The 27,268-nt window shown below is 38.0% G+C and overlaps 1 protein-coding gene across 4 annotated transcripts in view; it reads left to right on the top strand.

Annotated features, from left to right (window-relative positions):
• Positions 1–27,268, top strand: part of LOC121371158 (peripheral plasma membrane protein CASK-like) — a 492,097-nt gene that overhangs the window by 433,864 nt on the left and 30,965 nt on the right. For all 4 annotated transcript variants that reach the window (XM_041496867.1, XM_041496847.1, XM_041496839.1 and 1 more), the window contains one exon: positions 22,107–22,298. In XM_041496867.1, coding sequence (XP_041352801.1) covers positions 22,107–22,298 — 192 coding nt within the window. The remainder of the gene's footprint in view (positions 1–22,106; positions 22,299–27,268) is intronic.

Here is a 27,268-nt window from a genome sequence, read left to right as displayed (position 1 = left end):
CATTGAGAGCTACATTGGCCTTTACATCGAGAGCTACATTGGCCTTTAAGTTGGGAGCTACATTGGCCTTTACATTGGGAGCTACATTGGCCTTTAAGTTGAGAGCTACATTGGCCTTTAAGTTGAGAGCTACATTGGCCTTTACATTGGGAGCTACATTGGCCTTTAAGTTGAGAGCTACATTGGCCTTTAAGTTGAGAGCTACATTGGCCTTTACATTGGGAGCTACATTGGCCTTTAAGTTGAGAGCTACATTGGCCTTTAAGTTGAGAGCTACATTGGGCTAAGTTGGTAGCCCCATTGGTCTTTAAACTGGTAGAGCCATTAAGCTTTTGGGACGGGATTTAGCTCAGTCAGTTGAGCACTTGCTTGAGGTGCTTGCATCGCAGGATCGAACCACATCAGTGGATCCATTCAACTGATTGAAGTTTTTTCTCATTCCATCCAGTGCACCACAACTGGTCAAAGGCCATGGTATGTGTTTTCCTGTCTATGGGAAAGTGCATATAAAAGATCCCTCAATGCATTAGGAAAAATGTAGTGGGTTTCCTCTAATGACTGAGTCAGAATTACCAAATGTTTGATATCCAATAGCCAGTGATTAATTAATCAATGTGCTCTAGTGGTGTCATTAAATAAAACAAACTTTAACCATTGGGCTTTAAGTTGGTAGCTCCATTGGCCTTTAAGTCAGTAACTCTATTGACTTTTAAACTGGTAGCTCCATTTGGGCTTTAAGCTGGGAGTTCTTGTGGCCTTTAAGCTGGTAGTTCAGTTGACTTACTACAGCCATATGTTTATCTAATGATTTGGCTTAGCATGATGATGAGCAGGAGGCGGAACGTAGCCCAGTGGTATAGCGCTCATCTGATGCGCTGTCATTCCAGGATCGATCCCCATCGGTGGGCTCATTTTCCGTTCCAATCAGTGCCCCACAACTGGTATATTTAAAGCTATGCTGCTTGTGGGATGGTGCATATAAAAGATCCCTTGCCACTAATAGAAAAAAATGTAGTAGGGTTTACTCTCTATAACTATGTCAGAATTTGACATCCAATAGCCGATGATAAATAGTGGTTTAGTGGTGAGAGAGAGAGAGAGAGAGAGAGAGAGAGAGAGAGAGAGAGAGAGAGAGAGAGAGAGAGAGAGACAGAGACAGAGACAGAGAAATAGGGAGAGAGAGAGAGAGAGAGAGAGAAGAAAAAAAAATAGGGAGAGAGAGGGGGGTGGGGGGCTACTCTACAAATTAAAAGTTTGTTTTGTTTAACAACGCCACTAGAGCACATTGATTTATTTAACATCAGCTACTGGATGTCAAACATGTGGTATGGGAATGGGAACTCATTTAACGTGCCCCTATCCACAAGGGTTCAGGCACGTCCACCACGGATTCAGTCTCTGACATAGCCAGGGAGTGGTTCCGGGGCAGAACATGTGGTAACTTTGACATATAGTCTTAGAGAGGAAACCTGCTACATTTTTCTATTAGTATCAAGTGATCTTTTATATGCACCATCCCACAGACAGGATAGCACATACCACAGATTTAGATATACCAGTCGTGGTGTACTGGCAGGCCCACCATCTGGGATTGATCCTAGACTGACCACGTATCAGGCAGACACTTTACCACTGGACTAAGTCCTGCCCCCACTCTACAAATTAATACATTTGTATGTGAACTAGTTTATCGACAACACATCTATAGAATTTCAAACAATGAGCTATCACTGAAGAAAAAAACATTACTTCAATAATCTGTTTTAAGTGCTTAAATAATATATATATATACAGTCAAACCCGCTTATTTGCATACCCTCGGTGCTGCTCGATTTTGTGCAATTAACCGGGTTAGCCGATTAACCGATAGAGTACCGACTTTCACTTTGTAACAGCCATCCAACTACAAAGTGGCATGGGAGACAGTTTAGCATAATGCGGTACTTCATACCGGAACTATTACAGTTAACACATGTCACATGCAGTTGGATATATATAAATGTAAAAAAATATATCGATCGATATATATATAATTAGCATGACGTTTTTGTTTTAATCTGCCAGACCAGGAATCATTTTAAAAAAAAAAAACCAACAACGTCCGTCACTGGGCGTCGTTTTCTAAAAACACAAACTTTGTGCATTAAAAAAAAAAACACTGACCATCCACTAGTGTAAACAAAGTGTATTAGCCATGTAGTTAATGAGATAAACTTGAAACAACAGAACCATCAAAAAGTTCACTTTTCATCGGTGCACGTGTTTATAAAATGACGTCAGTTTCCGGAATTACCGGGCTGTTGATTGACCGAATGCGCCTTACCATAGAATTACGTGAACTTGTATGAATTTGCTGGTATGGTGTTCATTCCCTCCCAAAAGATATGGCAAGCTTTGGTATTATTTGTGATCCCCAAATAATGACTTTTTTATTGTTAAGCAATTAAAGTTAAGCTCGGCTAGTGAGTCGTTATCAGTTCCAGCAGTCTGCATTGCATGCATGACCTGTCTAACACAATTGACTGACCTTCATGGTGCGGTCCGACTGACTGGTGTCTAACAATATAGCAGAAACTTAGGGACGATCCATAAATAACGGATCTTTGTTATGTTTTTTTTTTTTGACGACCTCCCCCACCAGTCTTTTTTTTTCCGCTACATTTTCTGGGAAGCAAGTGATAAATCGTTTCTTTTGCGTTTAACAGATATAGCGTACACTGCATCTAATGAATAAGTGAACAACAACCCTTTCTCGGTCACATTTATTAAAAACATAACCGCCTAGGACGACTGATCTGTAATCTTTTAATTACTAACAAGGCTTCTCAACATAACGTAATTGACACAGAACAATGATTGCCCTGAACACGTCAATCGAATAGGGCCTCAATAGTTGAGTGCGCATGCGTACAAGCGCACAGGCGGTACTTCTAAAAATAATAGTCGGAGAGTTACCTGTTATTGAGATGGCCTCTGATTAACAGCAATATATTGCAAACAAAACATTAGGTCTTAGGTTTATTCAACTTATTTATGTCATTCTTAAATCTTGTAGTCGGGTATTGTGATTCACCAGTAGTAACGTGCATACCATCTCATTTGCATGTCACACGTCGACTCTGTAAACAGCGATTACAGTCGGCTTGCCACACAGTGAGCTCAAACAAAACAGATTAATCGGTGATTTATTTGAGTTTTTTTGCCAAAGTTTGATAGACTTTCTCAGTCATTTGTGACATTAATTTAGCACAAAAAAACAACAAAAAAACTTTATTTATATGTGCAAATAACCAATATATAGCCTGTAGTCTGTGCAATTAACCGGATGTTTTGTAGTGTTATACGGGCAAATGGTTCCGTGTTGGGTGAAAATAGTCGATTAACCGAATTATGCTATAAACCGATGTGCAAATAAGTGGAGATGACTGTATATATATATATATATATATATATATATATATATATATATATATATATATATATATATGTATATATATATATATATATATATATATATGTACATATATATATATATATACAGTGGAACCTCGTTAGTCCGGACAGTATGGTTATTAAAAAAAACCCCGGATTAACGAATTTCCGGATTACTGAAATGTACGTGATGAGTAACCTCCCTTGATTCACAAACAAAATAAAAACGACACATTTTATTTTTAGAACCAAACATTTCTTCAACCAGTTTTGTTCTGTTTGTTCTGACTCGTGGTGTGAATAAGCGCTATTTGCATGTCCGTGAGGCCAGTCTACTATTCAGTAGTGTACTGCCGGGTGCTTGTCTTAAAGTTAGAAAATGCGATTAAATAAAATGAAATACTGTTTAAGACATGTTGCATTGTTGATACTAAATGTTTGATTACTAGCGACAACAAGTTTTAAATTTTATTAGTCGTGTTTTGTCGTACTGGTTAATTTTGTAAATCTAGGCCACGTGGTTGAGTTAATTTTCACGAAGTGGGTATGTTGTTGAGGAATGCATATTGTTTCTCATTTATATACAATCATTATTAGTTTAAAGTTTCTACGTTTACAGATTATATTTTAAACATATTAAATGGCAAAATTATAATTCATTTCTGCTATATCTACTGATATAATATAAACGCAAACATGATACATCCCTCCGCCCCTAGCACAGAAATACAACTCAAAACTGGCGTGAAACTGAATGAGCATTGTACCACTTGTGAAAGAGTCGCAAGTCAGTGTTTTGATAGCAATAACATATAAAGACGTTTCCTTTGTCTTTATTTTGGGTGACTGGCAATACTCTTGAGTTGGACACCAAAACAATTATGAACAGTATTCAGTAATAAATCATACAGGTAAGTTAGGAGGGTAGTTACAAAATGAGGTCATGGGGTACCGTAGGGTATGATCACAAGTTAACCACTTTTAAAAATAAATTACTCTTTTTTTTTCATAAAATAAAACAGCCAGTCTGGTCATAGATCAAAGAAATTATATTTTAAAAACCCAACAAACACTTGTGAACACTTGTGCTCTATCCGATTAACACTAAATAAACATAGGTGAATGGTTAAATAAACTGCGGTGTGAAACCCTGTGCAGCCATTTTATCTCTGTCGATTCCTTGAGCATTAATTGGCGGATTACTTTTATGTTCAATCAGCGGCGACCGGTCAAACGAAGCAATTTGCCTTTACTTTTTACATTTCGTTCAGAATTATGACCGTCCGGTTCCGGAAGCTGAATATCTGGATTAATGAATAACTTTACTGAGTGGTCGTTTCGTTTTGCAAAAAAAACGTCCGTAAGGTGAGGATTCCGGACTACTGGAGTCCAGACTAACGAGGTTCCACTGTATATATATTTATATATATATACCAAATAAGCCCATTATGTTTGATTTAGCCTCAAGGGAAACCAATTGTCCTTGACAGAATGATCAAGTCTAAATTCTCCACTTTATTGTTCACGAAGGCATTAAGTTTTGGCCAATCTATACAAGTAATCTAATTTGTAACTTTGAACAAGAAAACGATGTGTTTTTAGTTTCTCGGTACTCTCAAGACAATATTCCTGAATTTCATTAACGATTTTCATTTCCGTGAAATTGACTGAACTCATTTAATTAAAGTGGTAGCGTAGACCTTTCAAAAATAATTTATTTTCTTTAGTTAATTTTGTGTTAGGTTGAGTTTTTTAAGTACATATACTTAAAGGCATATTGTCACAGATCACTGACCTATTTAATGGTCTGACAAAGTATTACCTGAACAAAAATAATTTGATTTGTCCCTAAATGTACTTTATTCAACCATCTTCATAACCACCATACTCCATTTATTTATGACATTTTGTAAAAATAATTGAATTATGGCAATGGTCCATAATTCAAAAACTAAAATTGCCGAGAGGGATGACATGGCTTTCACTCCATCATGGTTCAGTTAAGGTGAAGCGATAGCTAGATTTGGTTTCCAACAGTTAATGTAATTTTTATTTATTATTAATTTTGAGAGAAATAAGATCCTTAAATCCGTGACAGTATGCCTTTAATATCCTTTAATTTTTTTTATTAATTTATTATTTGGGGTGTCATTGATTCAATCAGTTATTTGTTCATTCATTCATTTGATGCATGCATGCATGCATGCATGCATTCATTCATTCATTCATTCATTCATTCATTCATTCATTTCATTCATTCATTCATTCATTCATTTCATCATTCATTCATTCATTCATTCATTCATTTATTCATTCATTCATTCATTCATTCATTCATTCATTCATTCATTCATTCATTCATTCATTCATTTATTCATTCATTTCATGCATTCATTCATTCATTCATTTATTCATTCATATATTAATTTATTCATATATTCATTCATTCCATTGTTTTGTCATTTGTCTGTTCATTCATTTCATTCATAGGTAGGCCCATTGGGCTATCTCTCGTTCCAGCCAGTGCACCACGACTGGTACATCAAAGGCTGTGGTATGTGCTATCCTGTCTATGGGATGGTGCATATATAAGATCTCTTGCATAAAAAATGTTGCAGATTTCCTCTCTAACACCATACGTCAAAATTACCAAATGTTTGACATCCAATAGCTGATGATTAATAAATCATTGTGATCCAGTGGTGTCGTTAAACAAAAATAAACTAAGACTATATGTCAAAATTACCAAATGTTTCACACCCAAATAGCCGATAATTAATAATCAATGTGCTCTAGTGGTGTCGTTAAACTTTATGATGATGATGATCGATGAGCCCATTGGGCTATTTCTCGTTCCAGCCGTTGCACCACGACTGATATATCAAATGCTGTGGTATGTACTACCCTGTCTGTGGGATGGTGCATATAAAAGATCCCTTGCTGCTAATCGAAAAGAGTAGCTCATGAAGTGGCGACAGTGGGTTTCCTCCTTCAATAGCTGTGTGGTCCTTAACCATATGTCTGATGCCATATAACCGTAAATAAAATGTGTTAAGTGCATCGTTAAATAAAACATTTCCTTCCTTCCTTCCCAGTAGCTGATAATTAATAAATTAATGTGCTCTAGTGGTGTCGTTAAACTTTGTCATGATGATGAAGATTCCACTGATGTAACAAGCTATAATTAACTGCAGTTCAGTATGCTGCAGTTCACTGCAAATAAACTTAGCATTACGTAGTCACTTGAACAATTATATTATCTCCATTTCGAACTACAACTTTTGCCAACTGAACGAAAGAAATATCCCCATCTTGCTACACACACACACAGACACACACACACACACACACACACACACACACACACACATACATACACAAGTCCTCTGTCCATCATTCCTTAATTGCAGATCACTGCCACATGTGGTCGTGTTGGCCAAAGCCATTTGTCTTGGAGAATATTGGGAATTTTATTGGAATGGTAAACACTTGAAGAACAAGATGTAGAACTCTTCCAATGCTTCTGTCTGAATTGCCGGAATGTCTGAGGGGGCGCTCCAGTCTTGTTATTTCGGGCTCTATTCAAGATTGCCTCCTGCTTTAATTGAGCGGTCAGTCTAAGAGCTAGGCTGCTGCTTTGCACACAAAATGTGAGATAAAGTCAATGGCGACAGCGGTAGGTGCCAGCAATAGTGATAGGTGCCAGCGGCTGAATTTGTCAATCACACTGTCTTTTCTTTCTTTTTTTAGTTTTTTTATCAGACTTTAATTGGAGAGTTCCAGTTTCTTTCATCCATTGATTTCATTCAGGGTTTTTTTCAGTTTTTTTACTTTTTTGTTCCTTACTTGTTCAACCAGAGGGGACTATAGATTTCGTGTCCGTCCTTCTGTCTGTCTCTCTGTCAGTCTGTCTGTTGTTCAGTCAGTCTTTCTGTCTGTCTGTCTGTCTGTCTGTCTTGTCTTTCTGTCTTTCTGTCGGTCTGTTGTTCAGTCAGTCTGTCTTTCTGTCTGTTGTTCAGTCAGTCTGTTGTTCTGTTTGTCTGTTGTTCAGTCGGTCTGTCTTTCTTACATATATACCGGCCTCGGTGGCGTCGTGGCAGGCCATCGGTCTACAGGCTGGTAGGTACTGGGTTCGGATCCCAGTCGAGGCATGGAATTTTTAATCCAGATACCGACTCCAAACCCTGAGTGAGTGCTCCGTAAGGCTCAATGGGTAGGTGTAAATCACTTGCACCGACCAGTGATCCATAACTGGTTCAACAAAGGCCATGGTTTGTGCTATCCTGCCTGTGGGAAGCGCAAATAAAAGATCCCTTGCTGCCTGTCGTAAAAGAGTAGCCTATGTGGCGACAGCGGGTTTCCTCTAAACAAATCTGTGTGGTCCTTAACCATATGTCTGACGCCATATAACCGTAAATAAAATGTGTTGAGTGCGTCGTTAAATAAAACACTTCTTTCTTTCTTACATATAGGTTTTTGGTTGTTGTTGTTCTGTTTTGGTGTTTTTTTTAACCCTACCAGTTCAACCAGAGGGGACTATAGATTTTGTCTCTGTCCTTCTGTCTTTCTGTCTGTCTGTCTGTCTGTTGGTCAGTCAGTCTGTCTTTCCCACATATAGGTTTTTCGTCTGTCTTTTCTTTCTTTTTTTTGAATGCCTGAAGATCATGATCTAAAGTATTATGTATAGCTTTACCATGTACAGTTACAAATCAAGTTTGACCTTCATAGCAATTTACCGAGTTTCACACAGTTATGGCCCTTGAACTCTGGAGATATGAAACTGTGTTGGTCTGGTAGGGGACATGTAATGGTGTATCAGTACTCTCAGAATTGGAGTAGTGATAAAAGAAGAATATACTAGTACCTGGTGCATGGTTTTATGTATTTAATTAAAGGTTTGTTTTGTCACTACTTCTGGCATACTGCAAATTTTATTATAAACGCACCTAAGCACATGCTTGTAGTGTGCACATTCCTTCCCTCCTTCCCTCCTCCCCTACAACTGGTGTAACAAAGGCCGTGGTATGTACTGTCCTGTCTGTGGAATGGTGCATATAAAAGATCCCATGCTGCTTATCGAAAAGAGTAGCCCATGAAGTGGTGACAGCGGGTTTCCTCTCTCAAATATCTGTGTGGTTCTTAATCATATATCCGACGCCATATAACCATAAATAAAATGTGCTGAGTGTGTCGTTAAATAAAACATTTCCTTCATTTTCTTCCTTCCTTCGTTGGTAGGAGAAGTCTTATGTGAGAGATGTGGGTTTCTTCTGTCTCTCTCCCTCGAACAGATGTCGAATTAGCCATATAGCCACAGTATAGGCACTATAGGTAGACGTTCATGGAATCAACCACTGTTTTGCCAAATGCCCGTTTGACTCTGCATTGTGCAGAGATACGGCCTTGATCACGTATTACGGTTTTGTTGTTCAAATAAAGGTGTTGCTGAACAACGTTCCTTTCCTTTCTCTTCAAAGATATATATATATTATTTTATATATGTCTTTTACATTTTACTACACTCTCTTCTCACTGATCTCAGAAACATTTTCTTGTTAATTTGACACAAGTTTTGATTATTGGTGGATTAATCATCTAATATCTATAGGTATATAGCATTTTAATGTTTATATTTTATTCATTCGGATGGTTTATATTTTAGCCATTTGGATGGTTTATATTCCAGCCATTTGGATGGTTTATATTCCAGCCATTCGGATGGTTTATATTTCAGCCATTCGGATGGTTTATATTCAAGCCATTCGGATGGTTTATATTCCAACCATTCGGATGGTTTATATTCCAGCCATTCGGATGGTTTATATTCCAACCATTCGGATGGTTTATATTCCAGCCATTCGGATGGTTTATATTTCAGCCATTCGGATGGTTTATATTCAAGCCATTTGGATGGTTTGTATTCCAGCCATTCGGATGGTTTGTATTCCAGCCATTCGGATGGTTTGTATTCCAGCCATTCGGATGGTTTGTATTCCAGCCATTTGGATGGTTTATATTTCAGCCATGGGGATGGTTTATATTTCAGCCATTCGGATGGTTTGTATTCTAGCCATTCGTCAGGTCAGTGCTCTTTGTTTTCAGTATTCTAGCCATTTATCATGTCAGTGCACATTTTCCAGTAAGTTAACTTAATCCTTTCTGGACCGAGTTAGTTTTGATGTGAGCTTGCCCACTCTGAATTTATTTTAAGATTTAAAACCTTTTCCCAGTCCATGCATCGATCATTTTTGTCATTTCACGAGTGTTTCAAAACAAACAGCATCAGTGGCAAATTCACAAATACTGACAGATTACTGTAATTTAATTCATTATATCGAGGCTGCACAAATATCAGTCAAATGTTAAATTTTGTTTTGTTTAACAACACCACTGTTGGATAATTTTGACATATAGTCTTAGAGAGGAAACCTGCTACATTTTTCCATTAGTAGCAAGTGATCTTTTATATCTCACAGACAGAATATCACATACCACAGTACTTTGATATACCACCCATTGGGCTATTTCTTGCTCCAGCCAGTGCACCACGACTGGTACATCAAAGGCTGTAGTATGTGCTATCCTGTCTATGGGATGGTGCATATAAAAGATCCCTTGCTGCTAATCGAAAAGAGTAGCCCATGCAGTGGTGACAGCGGGTTTCCTCCTTCAATATCTGTGTGATCCTTAACCATATGTCTGACGCCATATAATCTTAAATAAAATGTGTTGAGTGCGTCGTTAAATAAAACATTTCCTTCCTTGATATACCAGTTGTGGTGCACAAATTAGTTTCATCTGGGCAAACAATGTATGCAATTTTATTTCATCTAGTAACACTGTGTCAAGTAGCATTGTGCTTTAAACATGGTTACAGTTATATGGCGTCGGGCATATGGTTACGGACCACACAGATATTGAGAAAAGAAACCCACTGTTGCCACTTCATGGGCTACTCTTTCCAATTAGCAGCAAGGGATCTTTTATATTCACCATCCCACAGACAGGATAGTGCATACCATGGCCTTTGTTACACCAGTTGTGGAGCACTGGCTAGAACGAGAAATAGCCCAATGGGCCCACCAACGGGGATCGATCCCTAGATCCCTAGATGGATCGCGCATCAGGCAAGCGCTGTACCACTGAGCTACGTCCCGCCCCTGTAAGCATATAATGTTATGACATAGTGTAGAATTTGATGTGTTCTGTTCCAAACGCTAGGGAAATATATACTAATGGAATACTTTTATCATCTCTGATTACAAATGAGTCAGCACAGTTTTCTGTTTTTCTTTTGCCAGTGTAGAAATAAAAGAAAAGGAAAGAAGCAAGTTATTGCCATTTCAGCCCATTTTCAAGTATTGAAATAACCAAAATGTATGTTAGACCAAAATTAGCCAGTTTAAAATGTGTTTAGTTTCTTAAAAAGAGACTTTAAAAATGTGCGTATTAAACTAATATTATATTCATTTCTGCCACTGAGGAACATGCTTTCCCTACCCCCCCCCCACCTATCCTTACTCCCCACCCTTACTCCCCACCCCCCCTACTCTCTCTCTCTCTCTCTCTCTCTCTCTCTCTCTCTCTCTCTCTCTCTCTCTCTAGCTATCTCTCTCTAGCTATCTCTCTATCTCTGTCTATTTCTCTCTATCTCTATCTTTTTTTCTTTTTCTCTCTCTTTTTCTCTCTCGCTCTCTCAAACACACACACACACACACACACACACACACACACACACACACACACAACACACACACACACACACACACACACACACATACACACACACAATATCTCTGTGTTATTTTCTGTTTCTCTTTCTTTTTCTCGCTATCTTTCTTTCTCACTTACTCTCTCCATATCAACAAAGTGTAGAAATAACCATTTGTTACCCATTTGTTAGACACTAAATAACTGTTTTAAAAGATGCTGAAGAGTCCTTAAACAAAATTATACCTGTTCTTTTGATTATTTGTAAATGTTTCATTATTCATTATAAAGAATAGTATTTTTCCTGTTTAAAAACCCAGTCCTATTTTTAGCTAGGTGGAAAAATCAATCACTGACAAAAAGAGTAAAAAAATAAATATTTAATGATGCCTCAGTACCTTTTAAACTTGTTATTTTGCTAGGTTGTTTTTTACTACTTGGCCTAAATTGAGAGAGGAAAACCTGTCACAGACAAACAGGCTACTCCTAGAAACAAACAAAAAGCAACAAGAGATCTTTTATATGTACTTTTTCAGTGGTAGACACTGAGATACATCAACCTATCCCTCCCCCCCCCCCCCCATGTTTTTTTTACATAAGCTTTTTTTTCACATTTTCACAAGTTAAACTGGTTTAACTATACATTGTTTTGGTAATAATGAAATAATGAGTCTTCACACATGTAATAGCTCTATTGGCATAATGTGGAAGTGTAGTTATCCGCACTTGTATAAGACATCAAGACAATAAGACAACAATGGGCTACGAGTCTGTTAGGACATTAACCGGTACTGATTTTTCTGACTGTGTCATCACTGTCACGTCCACCTTATACTGGTTTAATTAAAACAGTTTGTGTTGACACTCACATTTTAAGTAAACTGGTTTAGTTGTACCGGTTTAGTTAAACTAGTTTAAAGTGAAAGTGTGAATGCAGCTTTTGATGTAGAAAACTGACGGAATAGCCACAATAGGAAATAGCATTTGAAGTCTGACTTTGTGATTGTTCATAATGTATCGATTAGCACTGGTCACATTTACTAAACTCACTTTAATCAGACTCTCAGTGGTGCCACTACATAAAGAGGAGGGATTTTGAGAAGAATGAGGAAGGAAGGAAGGAATTAAATGTTTTATTTAACGACAAACTCAACACATTTTATTTATGGTTATATGATGATGGACATATGGTTAAGGACCACACAGATATAGAGAGAGGAAACCTGCTGTAGCTACTTCATGGGCTACTCTTTTCGATTAGCAGCAAGGGATCTTTTATATGCACCATCCCACAGACAGGATAGTACATACCACAGCCTTTGTTGCACCAGTCAGGTCAGGTCAGAGAGCTTAACGTGCACGTTCAGAACAAGCTGTTGTAGCGCACATCTGTCCTGGGCACATGTGTCGGCTTCAGCCAGCTCCTCCGTCCAGGACAGAAAAAGGGTGGGTTGGGATAAGGGGGGACCGCCTGCACTGGTAGGTGCAAGGGAGCACCAGCAGCCCAACTGGGGTCGGTAACAGGCGGAAGGTGGTTTGGTGCTTTTGGAATTTTGAATCGCGAAGAATGGAGCCAAAGAGAAATGATGCACATTTTTGAGAAGGAAGTTAGGTGCAATTTTGAATGGTCTGCCAAAAAAATAAAGAAGGGAGCTATGTATAGTTTTGGAAATTAATAAGCCGAGAGTAGCTCGTAGTTATGAAGCACTGGCTGGAACAAGAAATAGCCTAATGGGTCCACTGACGGGTACCGATCCTAGACCAACCACACATCAAGCAAAAGCTTTCTTACTGGGCTACATCCCACCTCTCGAGAAGAGGAAGATTGCCTTTCTATGTTATTACTGCCTCCATTGTCTGTGATACAGCCACGTAACAAGTGTGTTGATGCATGCTGGTATAAACGGGAATGGAACCAAATTATTTTCTTTGCAAAAATCCGTGTCAGAATGGGATTTATCTCGGTGATGGATGTGACAGAAATATTATGAAGTAGTTGACATACGGGGGGTTCAGGCAAACAGTGATGGGCCTGCTTCACATCTCTCGGCGACAAGTTATCGATGTTTTTGTCTATCCGGGCTAGATGCATGGGTTTAAAAGTAGTGGTGTGTTAGGGTGATATATCCATCATCTGAAGGGGCATAATCACAGACTTTCGTAGTGAAACAAACAAAAAAACAATTGAAGGATGTCTGTGATTAATTTCTGCCTAAACTTATAGATTTATTAGGAGTCATATTTAAGATGTTACCCTATTTCCATGTGTATTGAACATGTTTAAAGGAACAGTCCTGAGTTTACAACCATTGTAAAATGTTTCTGACCAATAGAGCCTTTTAGATGATGTAACATACAAATTAAATACATTTTCTTATTTAAAATATCAGTGTCTGTATTTACAAGGTGTTTGTTGTTGTCCTGATGCTTACAGCAGACCTGTCAACCTTTAGTCAAGAGAAAGGAGGAGGTGTGTGTTGAAAAAGCAGGAGATTTTTTAAATTCACACAATTTAACCCCAAATCACAAGATTTAAAAAAAACATTATTACAATAAGTGATATGAATACTATATAATGTCATATATACTGTTTACCTTAGATCTTGGCATTAAAAAAAAAAAAAAAAAAAAAAAATATTAATTAATAAAAAAAAATATTTAAGTTTAAATATTATTATGATTTAATACATATTTAAAAAAATATATATATGTTATCCAAAAATGTTAAGAACATGAACAAGACATTAAAAAATTAATTAGTACATTTACGGTATTACACTTACAGCCTTACAGGTTGCGTTACATTATCATTTGTGGTTAGTGTACCTAAGTACCAAAGACAAATTTATATAAATTAATATTCAGTTTTTACTATAATGAGGAACGGTGGCATGGTACTTATTTAAAATCATTATAATGATGCAATAAACATTGTATTTTCATTAATCATAAGTAAAACCTCATTACGGACATCGTGTGAAATATACCAGAATTATACCCATTTCCGTGAGTAACTTTATGCCAATGTCAAACACAATTTTTTTTAATTGTACAAAAATAATTTTTTGAAGTGTACCCTTATAACCAACATTTTACTGCACAAACATACAAAATTAACTGACACAAGTATGTTTATACAGCTAATTGGTCATTTCGTTGCTGTGACATGTGATTTTAACATCATAATGCATCGTGTGTATCGCTGTCAACTCGGAGTCTGGCAGTTCAGATTCATCATAGTTGCATTATGTAATCCAGTGGGAAGACATTTTACAATTCAGAGGTGTTATTAGAAATAAATTGGATAGGTTTTTTTATATGGCAACACTGAATGTCAATACACAGCCTGTTGAATTAGCAGCAACAAGCTTCGTAGCCATTATGATTACGGTGACAACAAACATTATAATAACACATCATTTTATAAACTCCATGTGCTTTTTGAACAATATAAATAGGCTATCCCACAATTCTCACTTCGGCAAAAGTTAACAGTCGGGACAATTTGGCCTGTTACATTCTCAGAAACCGAAAGTAGTCAACATTTTCCGAATGAGAAAAAAAGGCAGTTACTTCCCTTATGTTATTTTGACAAAAGAGGATCGATTTTTTTTTAATGCTCACAAAAATGTCATTTAACAGGAGAAATTGATTTGAGCAAATCCCGGGAGACTCCCGCCGAATCCGGGAGGGTTGACAGGTCTGGCTTATAGTAGTCCAAACCGGATTTTACCTCCCAATAATTTCGTATGTATGAAAAAATATATATCACAAATTACAGTAAAAACTACAAACATTTGTATACAACCGCAAACACATTTGAATTGCAGACACTGGTATTCTAAACAAGAATATGTATTTACTATGAAATAGTAGTCACCAACAAGGCTGTGTTATCGCTAACATCTTACAATGGCTGCAAACTCAGGACAGTACCTTTAATCCTTTTGTAGTATTATTTGTATAAAAGATCCCTTGCTGATAATCGAAAAGAGTAACCATGAAATGGCAACAGCGGGTTTCCTCTCTCAATATCTGTGTGGTCCTTAACCATATATATATATATATATATATATATATATATATATGTCCGACGACTTATAACCTTAAATAAAATGTGTTGAGTGCGTCGTTAAATAAAACATTGCCTTCTTTCCTTCACTCTCCTTGAACTAGTTTCAGGTGAGTGATGGTGAGTGTGAGTGATAGCTCACCTTGAACTGCAAGGTTTGGTTAGATAGCAGATTTGTTTTTCCTTGATGGACTTGGTTTCTTTTTTTCCTGTTCCACAGCCGGTACATTCAAGTTTGTTTTGTTTAATGACACCACTAGAGCACATTGATTTATTAATCATGAGCTATTGGATGTCAAACATTTGGTAATTTGGACGTATAGTCTTAGAAAGGAAACCCACTATGTTTTTCCATTAGTAGCAAGGGATCATTTATGTGCACTATCCCACAGACAGTATAGTATATAACACGACCTTTGATATACCAGTCATAATGCACTGGCTGGAATGAGAAATAGCACAATGGGTCTACAAACAGGAACAGATCCTAGACCGACTGCGCATCAGACGAGTGCTTTACCACTGGGCTATTATTCCCTGCACCTTTCAAACCATAAGCACTTTAAAACAAAGTCCAAATTAGATACCTGAAGATATTCTTCCATTAAGCTTTCACGATACACTAACTGTCATCACATAGACATAAATAAATCGAGGAATATCGCTGATAAACAGCAAAGGTTGTCTATTAATTGATACATTGATGCATCGTGTGCATGCCAGCAGTGGCTATTTGTGTGTTGATTGGGGTATTTAGTGAAAATGTCAAACAGTTTAGTGCGTGTACTTGACAAGAAAATTCGGCAACAGTTATATGCAGTGATTTCTGGCATGCGTCCAGTGTATTTAACTGTACGTGGAAACCAGACATCCAGAAAATAACGACAGTAATCCTCAGCTTATCTGAGGACATGGGCACTTAATTTTTCGGTGAAATGTTGTGAATAAAGGTTCCACTGAATCAAATAATTTCCCATTCCTGACAAAGTTAACACTTTGTAACAAAACGTTTCATGTATTTATTCCAAATAGTCGTGCTTTAAATATACTGAAATATATATATATTTTGTAAAATTCTGTAACTGACAAAAGTCAAGGAAGTAAATGCAGTGCTGAAAATAGATATGCCAAAGATAATGATGTCTGAATTAAGAACAAAAATTAAGTCTGATTTCAATGATTAAAAACGGCTTTAATAGTGAAAAATATACCTTAATGTTTAAAAACTAGGGTATGTCTCTTTAAGGCATGTGTCCAAAACAGTGTGCTTGAACCTTAATTGGATAAAAACAAATTCATTGAGCTAGAGCCCATCAGCCCCCCCCCCCCCATGCTCCGCCATACCTGAGTAGGAAGTGTCTGAAATGACAACACAAATTCATTGAGCTAGAACCTATCAGCCCCCCCCCCCCCCATGCTCCGCTGTACCTGAGTAGGAAGTGTCTATGAAATGACAACACAAATAGAAGATGCGACAGACAATTTTACTTAAGGACATCATTAAAACTGAATTAAACAGACTAGCCTTGGTTTGTAGCTAATACGGACATTTTCTTAAAATTAAAATTACAATATACTTGAGTTAATAAGGGAGACAATTTTACAAATTGCCACCAAAGGGACAGTTAGGAGGGGTTTTTTAATTATTAAAATTACAATATACTTAATATAATAAGGGAGACAATTTCAATAAAATTAAGTAGAGCACAATGATGTATTAATCATCAGCTATTGGACAATCTAATTAAAATTAGCTCCACTATTACATGTGGATCTAACACCAGCCAGTTGGAGCTCATGTCCACCAGTCAAAACCTTACTTGAAGAATCCTGCCAGTGATTTAAAACTAACAACACTGCGTAGTCCCCAATGTCCAGGTAACATTTCGTCTGTAAATAATAATTTAAATATTGACCAATCACACTTCGCGTTATATAACGTTATTTGGGAGCATACAAATTCTAAAAATATCGGGCAACTCTATTTTAGTGGCCGCAGTACAACGAATCATACCAATACGTACGGGGTGGGTTATCAGTCTTCAATTTTACATTAAAAATTATTTATTTATTTATAAAAAACTAAAACTAAATCAGTCTTCAGTTTTACATTACAAATTATTTATTTTATAAAATAAAACATGTTTTAAGGCATTCGTAATTCACACGAAACATGTCGTATACCCTCAGGATAATTCGGAATGTTTTCAAATTATTTTTAAATCACTGGCAGGATTCTGCAAGTAAGGTTTTGATTGGTGGACATGAGCTCCAACTGGCTGGTGTTAGATCCACATGTAATAGTGGAGCTAATTTTAATTAGATTGGCTATTGGATGTCAAACATTTGGTAATTTTGACGTATAATCTTAAGAATGAATGAATGAATGAATGAATGAATGAATGAATGAATGAATGAATGAATGAATGAATATTTAATGACACCCCAGCACGAAAAATACATCGGCTGTTGGGTGTCAAACAATGGTAAATGCAAGTCTTAAGAAAGGCAAAACCACTACATTTTTCCATTGGTAGCAAGAGATATTTTATATGCACCATCCGCCAGACAGGATAGCACATATCACAGACTTTAGATATACCAGTCATGTTGCACTGGCTGGAATGAGAAATAGCCGAATGGCAATCAGCGGGGATCGATCCTAGACCAGCCACCATATACTTTACCCACCTTAACTGGATATAAGCACAGAAATAAATTGAGGAAAAAATCTAATTAGTGTGTGTAGGTGTCTCTCGAGTCTTGTGATGTCTTGAGTTATATAAGTGAAGCTGGCTGAAGTCTTTTAATCTCAAAATGACGTGCCTATAGATGTGAACAAACACACACACAGTTCCAGCTATAGAAAATGCCACAATAATTTTAGACCATATTTTTCAATATTAACTCAACAAACGGGATTACACCAACGATTCCTTACTGACAGCTTCTTAGCCCAGAAAGTAAATTCTGTCAAAACTAAATAAATCACAGCTTTTAATTATAAATTATTTCCCATCTCATTAGACCGAATCAATAAGCCTGTCTTATTAGCCGAACAAACAAGTAGAGAATCGTGTTAACCATTCATCACTCGCCAATACTGGTGGACAAATTGGGGCATTGCTGTCGACGAAAAACGGAATTGCATTAGCGTCCTACCCAAGACTTTACTGTGTAACCGTCTTGATTGACCCAAGTGGAATTTGCCTAACACTGGAGTGAGACCTTGCATCTTGGAACACTAATCAACTTTAAGCTCTCAAATGGGTTTAGGGCTAGAAAAAGTGTTGCCATGGCTACAAAGAGATCAGTGTGTGCTAGATTACCATTCCGTTGGATGCTGTTATATACCCCCCTTTTTACAATCTACACACAGGCAGTTTGCCTAGCTGCATGCAGAGCCAGGCTTTTAGAGTGTCTTGGCCAGTGTTGATGGATTTCTGGTGGTGTGTATATGATTGGAATTAATTCCAGCTAGTTACTTCATAAATATGCACGGTCGGTCTAGGATCGATCCCTGTTGGTGGACCCATTGGGCTATTTCTCGTTTCAGCCAGTGCTCCACGACTGGTATATCAAAGGCTGTGGTATGTACTACCCTGTCTGTAGAATGGTGCATATAAAAGATCCCTTGCTGCTAATTAAAAATAGTGGCCCATGAAGTGGCAGCAGCGGATTTCCTCTCTCAATATCTGTGTGGTCCTTAACCATATGTCCGATACCATATAACCGTAAATAAAATGTGTTGAGTGTGTCGTTAAATAAAACATTGGTAATTCTAACATGTAGTCTTAGAGAAGAAACCCCCTACATTTTTTTCATTGGTAGCAAGGGATGTACCATCCCACAGACAGGATAGCACATACCACGATCTTTGATATACAACTCGTGGTGCACTGGTTGGAATGAGAAATAGCCAAATGGTTCTACCGACGAGGATCGATCCTAGAAACCATCAAGCATCAGACGAGCGTTTTACCAGTGGGCTGCGTCCCGCCCTTGGTGAAGACAAGAATCCATTGTATAAGAAGGGCCAGGACGTAGTCCAGTGGTAAAGCGTTCATTTGATGAGCGGTCGATCTAGGATCGATCCCCATCGGTGGGCCCATTGGGCTATTTCTCGTTCCAGCCAGTGCACCACGACCGGTATAACAAAGGCTGTGGTATGTACTATCCTGTCTGTGGGATGGTGCATATAAAAGATCCGTTGCTGCTAATCAAAAAGAGTAGCCCATGAAGTGGCGACAGCGGATTTTCTCTCTCAATATCTGTGTAGTCCTTAACCATATGTCCAATGCCATATAACCGTAGATAAAATGTGTTGAGTGCATCCTTAAATAAACCATTTCCTTCCTTCCATCCATTGTATAAGAATTGCCTCATTCAGTAGTTTTAGTGATTTGTTAATTGAAAAGATAAATAAAACATAAATATTCTCATTTTTATATTACCTAGCTGCATATGACATGATGGATGTCGTGATGGCACCATTATTATATACATATATATATATATATTTTTTTAATTGGCATTTAGGTTGTTGATCAATCATCATTATTGCTAGAGTTGGCCATGAATTGCAGGAGCCAGTGCAGTGTATAGTGCATGATTAATATTCTGTACTGACTTATTAATATTTTACAACAGTTGTTTGCACTTGGGATATTTACATGGGAGCTATAGGCTTCGTTTCAATTAGACTAGCTATACCAACCTTTCTAAAAACATTTCAGTTGTCATTAATTTCTTTAAAGAGGATTCATTTGACATCATCATCATATATATATATATACACAGAGGGACATACATAGAGAGACGGAGAGTAACACAGACAGAGAGAGAGAGAGAGAGAGAGAGAGAGAGAGAGAGAGAGAGAGAGAGAGAGAGAGAGAGAGAGAGAGAGAGAGAGAGAGAGAGAGAGAGAGAGAGAGAGAGAGAGAGAGAGAGAGAGTGAGTGTGAGTGTGAGTGTGAGTGTGAGTGAGTGAGTGAGTGTGAGAGTGAGAGTGAGTGAGTGAGTGAGTATATTATCGGTATTTGTTGAGGCTCTGGTTGATATTTTACATATTAAAAAACATGATTTGTAAATTCTATTTGTCCTATAGCACTTATGAAATAACATTTTCATGTGATATTTAGTAACTTAAAAGTACTAAAGTCGCATCCATTGGTAACATGACGTCATCACGATTGGCACCAATTACTTTGATGTCACACACTAAATCTTATGAAAATGTTATGCTCAGGTATACAGGTCTTGATAGTTTTTAAACAAATGTAAGTTTTAGGATAAATATTTATATACAAGTTTTGTATTGTTATCACAGAACTAAAAGTAACATGTATTTACGGTACTTAAACAAATGATTTAAAGAGTATGTTTATTGAAAATCTAGTCTGAAATACTCTAGTAGAGTTGGGCTTATGTCACGTGACCTATATTTTTGGACAGTGACCAAAAATATAGAGATTTATCAAGTCATCATATCTTGCCAATGTATTGCAGGATAAACATATATACCTGTATACAAATTAAGTTCCAAGCCTTTCATTTTCATTTCAACGTATTTTCGTGTTTATATCTGATTAAGGTTCAAGCACGCTGTCCAGGACACATACTTCAGCTATCTGGGGTGTCTGTCCAGGACAGTGGGTTAGTTGTTAGTTGGTTAGTGAGAGAGAGAGAGAAGAGGGTGTAGTTGTCTTACACCTACATACTGAGTCATTAAAACTCGCTCTGGTTAGGAGCCAGTACCTGGCTGCGAACCCTGTACCTACCAGCCTTATGTCCGACGGCTTAACCATGACACCACTGAGGCCGGTTTGTTCCAAGCCATCTAGCCACTTGCTATCTGTCCAAGGTCCCATGCTAATAGTTAGTTGTTATATGGAAAGAGAAGTCAGTGTGTATAGTGGCCAGACACCTCCCAAGGAGCTGCTAAATGATTACTTAAAAGATTTGACCAATCTCATTTTATTGACTGGCCTGGTTGGTGCGATGGTTCATCCATTGGATTAAGGTTGGTAGGTACTGGCTTCGCACCCTGGTACCGGCTTGTACCCAGAGCGAGTTTAACAACTCAGTGGGTAGGTGTAAGGTCAGTACACTATCTTCTCTGTCACTAACCACTAACCACTAACTGTAACCTTGGTGCAGGGGTGTAACATTCTCTTTGAGAATGGCCAATACAGCACAAATCCCCTTGTTTTCTTCGAGATAAAATTAAAATTTTGAGTAAAAGTCAGTATCTGTGATATTTGTATTTTTGCACAGTTCTTTACACTGTGTTTTTATTTAACTGTTGAATTTTTATATTTATGTTGATCATCACTTTAGATTTGCATTTACCATAGTTTGACACCCAATAGCCAATGTATTTTTCGTGCTGGGGTGTCGTTAAATATTCATTCATTCATTCTAACCACTAACAACTAACCATTAACCCACTTTTTGTTTCTCCATCTGGCCTGTACATTAATATTGTTATTATGTTGTATGTTTGTTTGCTGACACCAGTTTGTTTGGAAATATGCAATAAATTGAATTGAAATTGAATTGAATTGTCGTAGATGCCCTTAATCCACTGTCATAAATAAACAGTCCAGGTAGCCGAGGTGTAAGCCTATAGGACAGTGTGCTTGAATCTTAATTGGATATTAGCATAAAAATAAGTTAAATGATTTTATGAGTCAATTTTTTTTCTAGTTTGATTTTTCTAGTTTGATTTTACTGGTTTGATGTGGACAGTTTTTACAGTCTTGTTTTTATTGCTTTGATTTTGTTCAGCTTTTTTAACCTTTGTTCAATAGAAGTTTTGCCAGTCTCTCTTTAGTCTCATTTTACTGCTTGTTTTTTTATTGTTTTTTAATGAGTTTTTCTGTTTGTTCCAGGCGTTATTACAGGCCCATGATGTTGTGGCTCACGAGGTTTACAGCGAGGAAGCGTTGCGCGTGACCCCGTCACCAGTTCCGCCGTTCGTCAACGGGAATGCCGAACCGGACGTCATGGAGAACAATGTTGAAATGGACGGTGTCACCAGAGTAAGGCTCGTACAGTTCATGAAGAACACAGACGAGCCAATGGTAGGTATTTTTTAAAGGGGCGTTCTCATTCTGCGACTTGGGGTCTGACGTACATGCTGCCACGTCAGGGTTTCTGCCAGAGCGGGTCGGGACGTACATGCTGCCACGTCAGGGTTTCTGCCAGAGCGGGTCGGGACGTACATGCTGCCCAGTCAGGGTTTCTGTCAGAGCGGGTCGGGACGTACATGCTGCCCAGTCAGGGTTTCTGTCAGAGCGGGTCTGACGTACATGCTGCCCAGTCAGGGTTTCTGCCAGAGCGGGTCTGACGTACATGCTGCCCAGTCAGGGTTTCTGCCAGAGCGGGTCGGGACGTACATGCAGCCCAGTCAGGGTTTCTGCCAGAGGGGGTCGGGATGTAGCCTAGTCAGGGTTTCTGCCAGAGCGGGTCGGGACGTACATGCAGCCTAGTCAGGGTTTCTGCCAGAGCGGGTCGGGACGTACATGCAGCCTAGTCAGGGTTTCTGCCAGAGCGGGTCGGGACGTACATGCAGCCTAGTCAGGGTTTCTGCCAGAGCGGGTCGGGACGTACATGCAGCCTAGTCAGGGTTTCTGCCAGAGCGGGTCGGGACGTACATGCAGCCCAGTCAGGGTTTCTGCCAGAGGGAGTCGGGATGTAGCCTAGTCAGGGTTTCTGCCAGAGCGGGTCGGGATGTAGCCCAGTGGTACAGCGATCACTCGATGTGCGGTCGGTGTGGGATCGATCCCTGTCGGTGGGCCCATTTGGGCTATTTCTCGTTCTAGTCAGTGCACCACGACTGGTATATCAAAGGCTGTGGTATGTACTACCCTGTCTGTGGGATGGTGCATATAAAAGATCCCTTGATGCTAATCGAAAACAGTAGCCCATGAAGTGGCGACAGCTGGTTTCCTCTCTCAATATCTGTGTGGTCTTTAACCATATGTCTGACGCCATATAACCGTAAATAAAATGTGCGTTGTTAAAGAAAACAATTTCTTTCTTTTTGCCAGAGGGTAAAACGGATATGGCACCATACCCAAAGTGTTTTGCAGATTTTATTTTTTTTAGTTGACCTTTTGACAAAATTAATGACTCTTATCATTACTGTATGATTTGCTAAACCCTAACCCTAAACCTAACCCATTTTCTTTCTGGGGGAGGCCCTCCCCATACTCTCTGTCGACTGGTTGCATTCAACACACACACTATAAATATTCAATTCCATAGCACGATACCCAAAAATGTCTTTCTGACAGAAACCCTGCCAGTGGTAAAGCGCTCGCCTGAGGCACAGTCGGTTAGAAAGAAAGAAAGAAATGTTTTATTTAATGATGCACTGAATACATTTTATTTACGGTTATATGGCGTCAGACATATGGTTAAGGACCATACAGTTATTGAGAGAGGATACCCGTTGTCTCCACTTCATGGGCTACTCTTTTCGATTAGCAGCAAGGGATCTTTTATATGCACCATCCCACAGACAGGGTAGTACATACCACAGGCTTTGATATACCAGTCGTGGTGCACTGGCTGGAATGAGAAATAGCCCAATGGGTCCACTGACGGGGATCGATCTTAGCTGTAAGTTGAAGGAAAATATAATGCAAAAATAAATCCGTTTGTGTCAAATAGTGTTTCCTTTCTTTATCAGAATACCAATAATAACACGCATCCCTATTTTGAACACAGCATTGTTAGTCATCTAAGTACACAAACCTTTCCTTTAAAGGAACATACCTGAGTTGCTACAATTTTTAAGATGTTATCGACTAACAGAGACTTATTAACGATTCTAATTACATATCAAATATATTTTTCTACATAAAATATTAGTGGCGGTATATTAAATGTGTTTCTGATCGTTGTAATGTTTGTACTAGGTTAAATTTAATTTTATTTCCTAAAATATATTTTATCGTATATACAAAATTATTTGAAGACAAAATCCAGTTTGGGCTTCTTACAAATATTAAGATGACCAGAAACACATTGAATATACTGACACTGATATTCTAAACAAGAAAATATATTTAATATGTAAGTTTAATCGTAGAAATATTTTATTAGTTGGAAACATCTTACAATGCAGCAAATTTAACTCAGGAATGTCCCTTTAATGATTATTCCTTTAACTCTAGTTTTTTTTGTTTTTTAAAACTGTATACTCCTGGTTTTCAATACTCCTGACCTGTTTTTATATATTTTTCTCCAGTGTCAACATTTAACTGACTAAACATTGAGACATTAACTTGTGGTTTTAAACAGAGATTTATTTTTATTATTTTTAGGAGTAAGACTTTCTGGTAAAAGTATTTTGACAGTGGTGTATTAATTGTAATTTAGCCATTCTGTCAAGAGGTTTTACACTAACTGCACGACGCGGTATCGATTACCTCAAAATGTGAAAATGATGACCTGTTGCAATCAATCAACAAGAACGGATGGCTAACGAGGCTCGACTAATGGCATGGCCCATATTATGATGTGTCTGCTTCAGTGGCTGCACGAGCCAATCATATATTGTCTAACATTATTGATTGACCAATGACATGGCATTGTAGAGGAGATTAACAAATGGCACTCATTACACCAATCAAATGAACCGTGTGCATGTTGTTCGGCCTGGTATAATTACATTGTACTGGCTTTGTTGTAGTATAAGCTTATATTAATTGTAATTTCCTGTCTGTAGAGGAAGAGGGATTTTGTAATGTGCTGTAAATGATCAGCTTCAATAAACTCTTATTCTTGCATTTCTATAGATCTTTTAAGAGCATTTTATCATGTGATCACTGTACACAAATTAAGGCATATTGACCAGATAATTTGTTTTTGGTCCTTGAAAATTATGGCTTGGCATATGACATACATGCATGTACTTAGCCTTACTTCATTCATGTACAGTGGACGTGGCCCAGTGGTAAAGTGCTCGCTTAATGTGTGGTCTAGGATTGATCCCCGTCAGTGGGCCCATTGGGCTATTTCTCGTTCCAGCCAGTGCACCACGACTGATATATCAAAGGCTGTGGTATATACTATCCTGTCTGTGGGATGGTACATATAAAAGATCCTTGATACTTAATGGAAAAATGTAGCGGGTTTCCTCTCTAAGACTATATGTCATAATTACCAAAGGTTTGACATCCAATAGTCGAAGATTAATATATCAATGTGCTCTAGTGGTTGTGTTAAACAAAACAAAAAACAAACTGTCTTAGCCGAATTCACTTGGGGCCGATGAAATATGCCAGTTTAGAGAGAGTGCCAGTGTAGACAGATTCCTTCCAGAGTTACAGTTCTTGCGACATAGTGATCAGAAAATACCAACGTAAATAAAACGGCATATTCACCGAATGTTTGGACTATGTGTAAGACATCTGTGAAAGCAAGGCTAAGCAATGCTCACTTTAGTGATTGGTATAAACCTGAAAGACATCTGTAAAAGCAAGGCTAAGCAATGCTCACTTTAGTGATTGGTATAAACCTGAAAGACATCTGTGAAAGCAAGGCTAAGCAATGCTCACTTTAGTGATTGGTATAAACTCTGTAAGTTATATTTGCATTTCTAAGAAACCAATGAAAATCAAGATAAACAAAATACGACGAATCGTCAGTATGAACGTATACTAATAATCCATTTGATGATGTGACCTACACCTATTACAACAGGTGTGATTCATTGTCTATTAAGCCTTCAAAGAGGCGCGATTATTTCATAGCACTGATGTCCTAATTACTGGGGAACTGCCGACGTTGTTTAAAAGGTGACTACTGGCAGACAGTAGAGGTAAGATCGCGTGCCAGTGTAGACAGAGCTAATTTCTACATAAACCATTCTTTTCTTCTTGAATTTGCATCCAGAATCTGGAATAGACTGCAGCCGGTTTAGGCAGAGTTTTATTGATAATAAATTAATGGTAGCTGAACAGGAGTTTACACAGAAATCGGGTTTAGACAGAGTCCAGTGTATATTTCAAACTAGATTTATGTTCACAAATATCATTACACTCTTCTTCATTTGTGGAAACTGGTAGATATTTACAAACATGTTCACAAACAGAACTCCAATCACTTTTTAAGAGATTAATAAATATATTTCAAACTATATTTACATTCACAAACATCATTACCCCTTTCTTCATTCATAACATCTGGTAGATATTCACAAAAATGTTCATAAACAAGGATATTCACAAACATCAAAGCTCTAATCACTTTTCAAAAGATTAACATTGTAATTAAAAGTAAAGTTTGTTTTATTTAACGACGCCACTAGAGCACATTGATTCTTTATCTTATCATCGCCTATTGGACGTCAAACATATGGTCATTCTAACACTGTTTTTTAGAGGAAACCCGCTGTCGCCACATATGCTACTCTTTTACGACAGGCAGCAAAGGATCTTTAATTTGCGCTTCCCACAGGCAGGATAGCACAAACCATGGCCTTTGTTGAACCAGTTATGGATCACTGGTCAGTGCAAGTGGTTTACACCTACCCACTAAGCCTTGCGGAGCACTCACTATCAGTATCTGGATTAAAAATCCCATGCCTTGACTGGGATCCAAACCCAGTACCTACCAGCCTGCAGACCGATGGCCTAACCACGACACCACCGAGGCCGGTTAACATTGCAATTAAGTCTTTGATTCGCTGCTTTGACTATATTGATGAGAGATCCTTTATCATCTTTCGGTATCTCAAAAAGTAATAGGAAGTAAATGTTTTATTTAACGACGCACTCAACACATTTTATTTATGGTTATGTGGTGGCAGACATATAGTTAAGGACCACACAGATATTGAGAGAGGAAACCCACTGTCACCACTTCATAGGCTACTCTTTTTGATTAGCAGCAAGGGATCTTTGATGTGCACCATCCCACAGACTAGATAGTTTGTACTCACGACCTTTGTTACACAATTTGTGGAGCACTGGCTGGAACGAGAAATAGCCCAATGGGCCCACCGATGGGAATTGATCCTAGATCGATCATGCATCAGGCG

This window comes from Gigantopelta aegis, chromosome 1 (assembly GCF_016097555.1).
Source record: "Gigantopelta aegis isolate Gae_Host chromosome 1, Gae_host_genome, whole genome shotgun sequence".
NCBI classification, from domain to species: domain Eukaryota; kingdom Metazoa; phylum Mollusca; class Gastropoda; order Neomphalida; family Peltospiridae; genus Gigantopelta; species Gigantopelta aegis.
The sequence above is the reverse complement of the archived record's forward strand: the minus strand, read 5'-3'. Positions and strand labels throughout refer to the sequence as shown.